At 46.0% G+C, this 11,356-nt stretch overlaps 1 protein-coding gene across 1 annotated transcript; it reads left to right on the top strand.

The window, feature by feature from the left end:
* Positions 1-482: 482 nt before the first annotated feature.
* LOC123186140 (protein IQ-DOMAIN 19) lies at positions 483-2,769 on the top strand. Its single transcript, XM_044597930.1, has 4 exons — positions 483-1,150; positions 1,360-1,587; positions 1,676-2,314; positions 2,441-2,769. Exons 1-4 carry the CDS (start codon positions 734-736, stop codon positions 2,459-2,461), a joined length of 1,305 nt encoding a protein of 434 aa, XP_044453865.1. The 5' UTR covers positions 483-733; the 3' UTR covers positions 2,462-2,769.
* The last annotated feature ends 8,587 nt before the right edge of the window (positions 2,770-11,356 follow it).

Genomic DNA, 11,356 nt, shown 5'->3' with positions numbered 1-11,356 from the left:
TCCCCTCCCCTGCATCGCTCAAGCCTAGCTCACTGAAAACTATCGATACAGGCGTTCCTGACGGGCCTGAGTGATGAGCGCTTAAAGATTTGTGCGGACCAAGACTCTGATGCAGGACAAGCAACCAAACAACCTATTTTCTTTCCGGACGGATGTGGCTAGGCCTAATATGAGCAACCAACGCACCCTAAATTTTGGATCATGACCCAAGAGGAATGCATGGACCCTGGAGGCTGCCTGCAACTACACTTCAAAGCCCGAGCGACTGTTTCAGATTCACATCACGGCGAGCCAAGTAGCCCCAGCGCCTCGTCATCGTGATGCATGAGACAACGATCCATGATTGACATGGACCCCGGCAGGCCAGCTCTAGCTGATCTGAGCTGATCTGAGCTGAGCTCTCCGAGTACAGTGCACTCACTCGCTGTGTTTGTTTAAATGCGAAAGATTCTGACTGACAGCCAGCCTTTGTAGGGAAGCTCTCCACGTTCCCCCCGTCCCGCCCGCACATGCGCTCGCCGACCGGGCGCCAATGCCATTGCTCGGCGGCTCCCGTCGGTTGACTGACACGTTGTGCCACTGTTCCAAGCTCGCGCGGCGCGGCCGGGGTGGTTGGCTGGTTGGTGATGGCGCTTGCAATGCCTAGCTAGGCTTCTCTGTCGCCGGGGGCTATAATATAGTTCAGTCCATCGGCTCTGTTGTGGCTGAGGGCGGTTCGTCGAAGGTGCCGGCGATGGGGAAGGCTGGGAGGTGGCTGAGGAGCATCTTGGCCGGGAAAAGGGATGGCGGCAGGAGAGGGGGCAAGCGGGGGCAGGCGCAGTGTGACTCGACGCCTTTGGCCGAGCTGCCGGCGGCTGCCATCCCGAGGGAGAAGAGGCGATGGAGCTTCCGAAGGCCTGCGGCGCCGGTCAAGACCGCCGCCGCACCGTCGCCGTTGGCCCTGGAAGCAGGCGGTCTGTCGGAGTCGGTGTCGGAGCGCGAGCTTGAGCAGAGCAAGCACGCCGTGGCGGTGATCATGGCGGCCGCTGATCCCGCGGTGATACGGCTGACGGCACCCGAGGCGGAGGATGACCACGACCTCAACCTGTATGCCACCCCTGTCCAGGAGGCCGCGGCCGCAAGGATCCAGGCCACCTTCAGAGGCTACCTGGTGAGCTTGACATCAACAAGTTTGATAATGTGTTCGTTGGTCCATCCATCTTCATGTGATTAGCTCAGTTAAAACACAATGTTAATACGTACTGTACTCCTGACTTAGCAATGCACGTTGAATCAAATGTCGATGCGATTGACCAAATTCTGCAGAAACAGAAGCATTTCTTTTCTGATTTGAGCTGAGCATGTGACGTGCTGGTGCAGGCAAGGAAGGCTCTGTGCGCGCTGAGGGGTCTGGTGAAGCTGCAGGCGCTGATCAGGGGCCACCTGGTGAGGAAGCAGGCCAGAGCCACGCTCCGCCGCATGCAGGCCCTCCTCATGGCGCAGACCCGCGTGCGCGCGCAGCGCATGCGCATGCTCGAGGAAGAAGACCACGCCGCCGCCCCTGTCGACCGCCGGTCGCCGCAGCACCCCAGACGCCGCCGCTCCTACGTAAGCCCCCACGCGATCGCTAGTGCTAGTGGTACCGTGAGTGAGATCGTGCAGGCCGACATGGTTGAATCAGGGAATGTGCGTGCAGGAGATGGACAGGTCCGGCGAGGAGCATGCCAAGATCGTGGAGATGGACATGGGGGAGCCGCCGCGGCGGGGGCGGAGCAGCTGCTCGGTCGCGGCGAGCGAGCCATGGTCGAGAGAGCGCCCTGGAGCAGAGTACCACGGCCCCGGCCAGTGCTCGCCAGCGCCGTCGGCGGCGTTCACCGAGATCACGAGCCCGCGCGCCTACAGCGGGCACTTCGAGGACTTCGAGCCGGCGACGGCGCGTGTCAGCGCGTACGTGCCGGCAGGTTATGCCGACGAGGGCGAGTCCGCGTCCGAGTTCTTCCCCAACTACATGGCCAACACCCAGTCCTCGCGCGCCAAGGCCCGGTCCCAGAGCGCGCCGAAGCAGAGGCCCGACTCGCCGTCGCCGCTGGAGCGGCAGCCGAGCCGGCGCCGCGGTGGCCCGGCGCCCCTGCCGAGAAGCGTCAAGATGCAGCGGTCGTCGTCGCACGTTGGCGTGCCGTCGTCGGCGGCCGCCATGTACGCACAGTACTACCCGTGGTCGGTGAAGCTGGACCGGTCCAGCGCGTCGCTCCATGAGAGCGAGTGCGGGTCGACGAGCTCCATCCTAACCGCAGCTACCACCGTCGGTTACAGCCGCTCCATGGTCGGATTCGAGGTGCGCGACCATGATTGGATCACACACACGCGCGCGCGCGCACATTTGTTGGTTTCTTGTATTTCTGCATTTGATCGCTGACTGACTGACGAGAACTTGTTGATCTTGCTTCTCGTGCTGTTTCAGGTGCACAGGAACCAGTATTGAGTTACTGGTAGCTGAAGCAACATATAGCACTCCATGCCTTTGACTCAACTTCAGAACAACTCAAAGATAATGTGCACTCCGTTTCGACAAGAAAAGAAAAGATAATGTGCACTGTGTGCGTGTCAAATGTGGGCGCTCCATGCCTTCTGAGTCGATCTCATGCTGCGTTTTACTAGCAAAGTGATCTGCTCATCACTCCGGTGTCAAATGCTCAAACTAATTCGTATGACACCGGAGTTGTATGCTTTTTACAAGACTAGCAAATATGCGCATGTGTAACATTAATAAAATAAAAAACCTATTAAACACATCGTTTGATTTTGACCCACGTCAATTATTCCGAACATCAAACTTCACCGACGAGCCTGTGGATTCACCTCCCCTCTGCCTGCCGCCTCAGCGACCGGTGGAGGGGAGGAGAATCTCGATGCCTCCGATCCGGTTAGTAGTTTATGTTAGGGTTTTTAATCCTTGCAGATGCGACCCTCAGGCGAGTGGTAGAGCTTTTTCGAGTTGAGTTTGTATTCGGGCTTTGACACCCCTCGAGTTCGCCCGTTTGGACATAGTCGACGGAGTTTCGGCCTGGATTCCTACCGTTTTCTTGGGACGGTAAAGTTAGGGTTCCTTGTCATGTGGAGAGATTTGGCATTAGGTGCTTTAAATCTATGCAAGGGTTCAATGGTGACGAATGCGGCACCAAGGTGTTGGTCCTTAGGGGCATATGCACGAAGACTTCCCTGCTGTCATCGACAAGGTCAAGTTGGCGAGAGCTCCTATTGAACGCTCTTTGCGTCAAATTGGTGGCCAGACGCACAGGGGCAGCTCGACTGGGCCGGCCCATGAAGCTTCACCGCGGGACGAAAAAATGGCATAAAGAAAAATCAGGAGCGACGAGGACTCCTGACGAGGATTCGAACTTGTGACCAAGTGCTTGCGACCGCGCACACGTCGCACGCGTTAAAGAACTAAACGTGACTTGTGCACTGTAGCGAACATGAACCAATTACTGCAGTGAACCCAAAATTACTTGTTGTATTGATTTGTTTTAAAGTATAGTTTCTTTGGATGCGTCTTTAAAAATGTGCGCACACTTTTTGAATTCATGAAAAAAATAGAGACATGAACATTTTTTGAATATGTGAACAAAAAAATTGAAAAGCCAGAAATTGTTTTTGTGATAACGTGAACAATTTTTTGAATTTGTGAACAAATTATGAAATTTCGAACAAATTTGAAACAGTGTGAACAAATTATGAAATTCCAAAGAAATTGTAACCGTGAACATTTTTTGAATTCGGGAACAAATTATGAAATTCCAAACAAATTTGAAAACGTGAACTTTTTTGAATTTTTGAACAAAAATTTGAAAATTGGAATATTTCGTGATATTATGAACAAAAATTCAAACAGCGAACATTTTTTGAATTGGTGAACAAAAAATTAAAAATGGAAAATTTCGTAAAAGTGTGAACAAAAGTTTATTACCACAAACATTGTTTAAAAAACTTGAACATTTTTAGAATTTCTATCCAAATTTTGAAAACGTGAACATTTTTTGAAAATGTGAATAATATTTTGAAAAACACGAAAAAATTTCGAAGATTGAGAACAAATGTGAAATTCCAAAACTATTTTGAAAATTTTAACAAATTTGAAAACGCCAACATCTTTTGAAAATCACGAGCAAATTTTGAAAAATGGGAACAAATGTGAAATTCCAAAACTTTTTGGAAATTGGAACAAATTTGAAAACGCAAACATTTTCTGAAAATCACGAACAAATTTTGAAACAACGAACACATTTTGAAACACAAACAAATTTTGTATATTTTTTTAAAAGAACGGAATGTTATTTGAAACCTGAACAAAAAAATCAAACATTTTTTATAAAAAGTCGAATAAAGTATTGAATATATTGAACTTTTTTGAAATTATGATATTTCTAAAACAAAAATAAAGTAAAGAAAGAAACAGGAAAACGAAAAACGAAAAAACGTGAAAGAAAGGAACATATAATAGAAGATATCCTTGCACTTGTAGGACGCTAGTGTTGCTAAGGTAGAGTGGCTAGACTCGCGTCTCCAGAAGTGGGAGGTTTGAGGTTCGAGTCCTCCCTCGTTTTTTTAGGGATTTTCTCTGTACGATGCATGCGACATGGGCCGGCCCACGAACGGTCGATGGCTGTGCGGCAGGTCGACATTTTGCCGCAAAATGCGGCGAATAGGGAATTCCCAAGTTGGCTCCCATAGGGAATGACGAAAGCTGCCCATTCAAGCCCATTTATGTCGGGAGGTCCTAATTGGGGCCTTTTGTGCCAGTTAAGGAACTAGCGCTCACGCACGCCAGCTTATGGCCTGGCCCAATACAAACATGTCGAGCGTTCGTTCTGTTCCTTGATCGCTCACTCAAAAAAGATGTTGTTGCTCGCTCGGTTTTTACTTTCCCTTGTTAACTCGGTTCGCTCGATTCCCAGTTAACCGGACGCGTTGACTGTTTACCTAGGCCCATGTTCACTGTTGACTTTATAGAAAAGTTCACAAAAATCAGGAAAAAAATAGTGCTTTTGAAAACTTCACGGATTTAACAAAGGGGCGTGCTACGCGTCCGCCGGCAGATCTTTTTAAAAGATCAGCCGGGTCGCGAGCCATCGGATTTACCACGTCATACGGCCGAACGTGCCTTCATTCTGTAACACAGGTCTTGCTACGGAATTATTTTTGCAACACGGGTCTTGTTGTGGAATTATTTTTGCAATGCATGTCTTTTTCGGACTTAATTCTGCAACACAGGTCTTGTTGCGGATTTTTTTTTGCAACATCAATTTTTTTGCAACTAAGGTTTTGTTGTAATTTTTTTTGCAACTGAGTTCTTGTTGTGGAAAAAATTCACAAAAGAGGTTGTGTTGTAAAACATAGATCCGTCATAGAGTATTGCAACACTACACATGTTTCGGAAGCATAGTTCCTGTTGCAAAAGCGAGTTTATTGAATGATGTTATGCGGGACACGTGTCACGCAGGGAAGGTGACGGACGCGGCCCAGTTATCCACCGGTTGATGGTAAGTATTTCCCTTTAACAAACTAAAAAACTAAAAAGTTCATAAATTTTGAAAAAGTTCACAAATTTTTAAAAAGTTCATCAATTTTGATAAAAAAAAGTTCACAAATTTAAAAAAGCTCACTGCATTTTGAAATAAAAATCGCGGAATTGAAGAAAGTTCACAGATTTTGAGGAAAATAAATCATTTTTAAAAAGTTCATCGAATTTGAAAAAAACATCGATTTTGAAAAGAAACATAGATTCGAAAGAAGTTGATCGATTTTGAAAAAAGATCATCAATGTTGAATTTTTTTATCAATTTTGAAAAAAATAACTCTGAAAAAAGTTCATCAATTTTTAAAAAGGCAACATTTTTTAAAATTCTTTTGATTTAGCAAAAAATTAAAATAAAAAACAAACAAAACCGTTCCAAAAAAAGAAAAAGAAAAAAGGAAAAAAGAAAAGACGTAAGAAGAAAAGAATGAAGAAGATGTAACTGATCACAAAGGGTGGGACAGTAGGGTGGTTAGAGCATCTCTTGCAGATCCCGTAAACCGCGCCATACGAGACGGAGCCCATTTTGCCTGCCTGAATAGTTTTTGTATATTTGTCCATCCTGATTTTTTAGGAATCCTCCAAACCGCGACCCATTTACTTCATATCTACGGGAGGCGTTACTCTTTTTACAACATCCTATATCCTTGACGGATGGGAAATTTCAGCCCCAACCGCTTCCCTCGCAGCCGGCGCCACAACGTCCCAATCTCGATTACGGCCAAATCTTGCCGCAGTCTTCTCGAGCGCAACCTCGTCGGAATGCCTTGATGTCGGCACTGGACCCTAGTTGTTGTCGCTGCTCAAGCTGCTCCGCCAACTGCCTCCGCTGCTCGAGCCGCAAGCTGCTCCCGCCGCGAGCTAAGCTAGCTAGTTGCTCCCGTCGCCGCTAGCTGCTGCCGCCTATTCCTCCCGCTTGCCCATGCGGTCCTTGTCCTGCTCTACGGGGGCGCCACCACCGACAAGACTCGCACTCCTCCTCTGTCCATCCTAACGAGATCCTCGCGGTGGAAGCAGCCGAAGCGAACCCAATTGTAATTTAGCAAGCGTTTTCAGGGGCTTTTGTGCAATTTTGCCGGGACCATAAAATATGTTTAAGGGATCTGTTTTGCCGGAACAAAAGTATACTACTGTAAAAATGCGAAAAAACGTTTTATGGCATCCTGTAAATTGATTTTTGCAGGACGGGGCAATACCGAATCGATTCTCTTAGTACAGCATACGAAGGAGTGTAGCAAGCCGGTTCGAATCACACCGACACGCGCGCAGTTTCTTTTGTTTCTAATTAACAACAGAATAAAAAAGGGACCGGCCACAACTAGACAAGCGTCAAATAGGGAACGTTATTTTATGTCTTTTGCCGACCGGTTAGAGCAACTGGGCTAAGGCCGAGTGGAAATGGACGGTCCGAGTACTGATTTTTTTCCCTCAAACAAAGTATTGATTTTTTTAGTGTCTCAAAAAAAGTACTGATTTTTTTAATAACATAGAGAAATTTAAATATTAATAAAAATTCAAAAAAGTTGTAATAAAATTTTAAATAATCCATTACTACAAAATTTGATATATGTATTGGAATTCATATAGAATAAAATATTCATGTATTTCAAATTAATTGTTCATGAGTGATACAAAAATACGCTCATAACATCTAATAGTTTTTAAATATTCCATGATGTAATAAAAATGTTTAAAAATTAGCTGACAAGTGCAAAATGCCACTTGTCAAATTGTGTTCAAATTTATATTGAAACCAGAATCATCCAAGCTCGCTGTTGAGAAAAACCTAGGAAATATTTTTTTACTTCACTAGCATAATAATGCCTTGAAGTTTAATAAATATTATATATGATATCCTCTGCAAAAACATCATTATACATGATATAAAATGACATCGCAAAGCGTCCATGGATGCACGATTATGCCTTGGTAACACACAGTAACAGACCATAATTAAGCATATTATAATGCTTAGTGCTCTTTCGATCCCGAGCTCATATGCTCTCGCATGAATAGTAAAAAAATTCAAAAATCTGATTTTTTTTTTATGATGAACATTGATGAATTTTCTAACCGCATACAAAATTTCAGATCGAAATGACATTTGTGGAGGTCTGGGAAAAAATAACAAAATTGATGCTCCAAAATGCTTCCAACAATAGTGTTTTTGGAGCATCGATTTTATTATTTTGCCCAGACCTCCACGAATGTCATTTCAGCCTGAAATTTTGCATGTAGTTAGAAATTTTGTCAATGTTCATCACAAAAAAATTCAGTTTTTTTTGAATATTTTCACTATTATTTCAATTTTACTGTTCATGCAAGAGCATATGAGCTCGGGATCGAATACTCCATGTCAGTCCTTAATTTTGTCCCTATTTTCGTGGATGAGATTGAAATCGCCTCCAACTACGATGAGATATGAGTGCGCTGAGATGAAAGTCTCTATTTAGCTAGGAACACCTCTATCTTGTCATGATTAGCAGCGCTATAGACTTCGTCTAAAAAAAAGCGCTATAGACCATAGTCGTCGTCTATTTATTAGATATATACTCCTCACGCCAGTGTCCCTGGCCAGTCCTGGTGGAAGCAAGCTCGCATAGTCGCATGACGCCATGCCCGTGGCCTTCGACGCGTATCAGACCAACAGTGCAGCAGTGTCCCGACTACCACCATCTACCCCACTGTACCCGCGAGGAGAGAGACCTCATCGCCCAGAGGCACCACCCGGACCAAGCCTAATCTTACCTAGCCGGATCAGCAACTCTGACGCGCCCTGGGCCCAAATCTGTCTTGCCTGACCACGGACCTTAGGTTAAGGGTCTGTCTACGTCTCAGTCGACTGACGTCATCCTGGACAAATTAGGCCCGTTTTACCTCCTTCTCTGTTGGATTTTAATTTTCCCGTTATGGGCTTGGGGTGTGGGCTTTGTTTGTTTGTCTTTTTCGTTTTTGCTGTTTGTTTGGCCCGTTACGCAGCAAACATCAGAAGACATCAAATGGAACTGCTAGCTCTCGGAGTCGCAGACCTGAGACGTCCCGTACTTGAAGTAAGCTAGAGTTCTAGTGAACTACTAGGACAAGTGAGCTGGACACTCCAGGGAACTCTAGAGAAAGAGCAAAAATATTACCGAGATACTCCCTGTGTCCCCAAAAAAGTATAAAAGATAGTACGAAGCAGTACATCTGCAGTTTTAGAAAAGACTGAATACAAATGCACCATTATGCATCAGCACTACTGAAGCTGAAGCTGCGGAGTGGAGTGGAGGCATTCATGAAGCAGGCTACACTCAAGATTCATCAATCCTGCTGCCCCAGTTACATCAATAAACAACACATCGATCGATCTCACTAATTTCATACCATGGTCCATGCATTTCAGCAGGCCCATTTTCATACAAGCAAAAATCAACTGTGAGAAAAAACAATGTGGCTCTGACAGAAAACACATACATACATGATTTCAGCTTTGGTATAGCAAAAATCACACATACCTGCAAGTGGTTCAAATTTAGTAAAGGGGGTCTTGATTATGTTGACAAGATGATGACAATTGGATTCCCTCTCAACTGTACCAGTTAGGTAGATCAGACAAGCACATCAAATAATGACCAAAAATATCTATAAAAAATTTCACAACCCTGAGTGGTCCTTGATCGCGATACAATTTGCGTCAGAAAATAGGAGTGGTTGCTTACAAGGATTTTGTTTCCCTTCCTGAATGGGTTCTTGAAGAAAAATCGCCAAGCATCTGGAGGGGAAAAGCGGACGGTAGCTTACCTCGTTCGCAGGGCACGACGAGTTTGGAGGGGCGTCGGCGTCGCCAAACATCTCGTCGTCGACGACTTCTGCCGCAGAAAACTTTGATGTGCCCGCCCCCGTGATGCGGCTTCCTTCCTCAACCATTCTCTCTTTGACTTTTGAGCCTGGGTCCACATTCCAGAGACTTGAAGAAAAATAAAGATACTTCCCTAAAAAAAGGATACAAAACAATTGATTTTTAGTTCTGATTCCTTGAGAAAACAAATCTTTTTAATGCAAAAAGAAAAATGAAAAATAAAAAGGTTTGTACTTTGTATATGATTTTACAAAATATAACAAAACAAAGTTTTCTTGAAAACTGCCCCCTCCCCCTGCCGCACTCCGACCAAAAAGACAAAGCTAGTTGTGAGATCATGTGCTTGATTTGTGTTTGCGGACACGGCAAAAAGTGGGAATTGTGTTTTCCTAGTTGAGGGGGGAGGTATCTTACCAACCCCTCTCACCCCGTTGACCATTCCGACAAAGCAAAAAAGCCTAGTTGCAACCATGTTGGTAAAAAAGACATGCAGTTGTAGTCCGAGGACAATGCTTACAGTTGCATGACTAGTTTTCCCCTCTCCCCGCTGCTCTCTCTCTTCCCGCCCCCTCTGACGAAACAAAGCACCCAATTGCAAAGGTGTTGGAAACACATGCAGTTGGACATGCGACTGTCCCCCTCTCTCTCTTCCTGCCACCCCTCTAACAAAACAAAGGGCCCCAATTGCAACCAACTTGGAAGACATGCAGGTGTGTGACTATAGTTGGACATGGAACTGGCCCCCTCCTCTTGATCCCTTCGACAAAGCAAAAGCGAAGTTGCAATCAAGTTAGAAGATATGCAGTTGCGTGACTATAGTTGGACATGCAACTGCCCCCTCCCCCTCTTGCCGCCGCCCCCTCCAACAAAACAAAGGCCCCAGTTGCGGCGAGGTTTGAAGACATGCAGTTGCGTGCCTAGTGTGGGACATGCAACTGCCTCCCTACTCATTAATTCCTTCGACAAAGCAAAAAAGCACAGTTGCAGCCAAGTTAGAAGACATGCAGCTGTTCCACCATAGTTGGACATGCAACTCCCCCGCCCCCCTCTTGTCGCCGCCCCGTCCGACAAAACAAAGGCCCCAGTTGCAACCAAGTTTGAAGACATGCAGTTGCGTGCCTGGTGTGGGACATGCAATTGGCCCCTCTCCTCGTTGGTCTCTCCGACAAAATAGAAGTCTATTTGCAACCAAGTTAGAAGACATGCAATTGCATAACTACATTTGGGTATGCAACTGGCCCCTTCTCTCCCTGCCGCCCTCTCCGAGAAAACTAAGATACTTGCAGTTGCAACCAAGTTAGAAGACATGCAATTGCCACCATGTAGGAGCACATGTAATTGCATGACTACAATTGAGCATGCAACTGGTGCCCTCTCTCTCCCCCCCGCCCCCTCTGACAAAACAAAGGCCCCAGTTACAACCAAGATAGAAGACATGCAGTTGCATGACTAATGTGGGACATGCAATTGTAACCCCCTCTTCCTACCGCCCTCTCCAACAAAACAGAGGCCTAGTTGCAACCCATGTTGGAAGACATGTGGTTGCATGACTACAGTTGGACATGCAACTAACCCCATCTACATGTCGCTAGCCCCCCCAAAACAAAACCCCACTTGCAACCATTTTGGAAAGACATGCAATTGCATGACTATAATTAAACATGCAACTGGCCCCTCTCCTCGTCGGACCCTCTGTCAAAACAAAAAGCCTAGTTGCAAGCATGTTAGAAGACATGCAGTTGTGACCATGTTGGAAGGCATGTAGTTGCATGATTACAGTTGAGCATGCAACTGGCCCCTCTCTCTTGACGCCGCCCTTCTCCAACAAAACAAAGGCCCCAGTTGTAACCAAGTTAGAAGAGGTGAAGTTGCATGGCTAATGTGGGACATGCAATTGGTCCTCTCCTCGTCCGACAAAACAAAAGCCAAGTTGAAACCAAGTTAGAAGACATGCGGTTGCGACC

The sequence above is a fragment of the Triticum aestivum genome, chromosome 2A, assembly GCF_018294505.1.
Source record: "Triticum aestivum cultivar Chinese Spring chromosome 2A, IWGSC CS RefSeq v2.1, whole genome shotgun sequence".
In the NCBI taxonomy this organism is placed as follows: domain Eukaryota; kingdom Viridiplantae; phylum Streptophyta; class Magnoliopsida; order Poales; family Poaceae; genus Triticum; species Triticum aestivum.
This window is presented reverse-complemented; position numbering and strand designations above follow the sequence as displayed.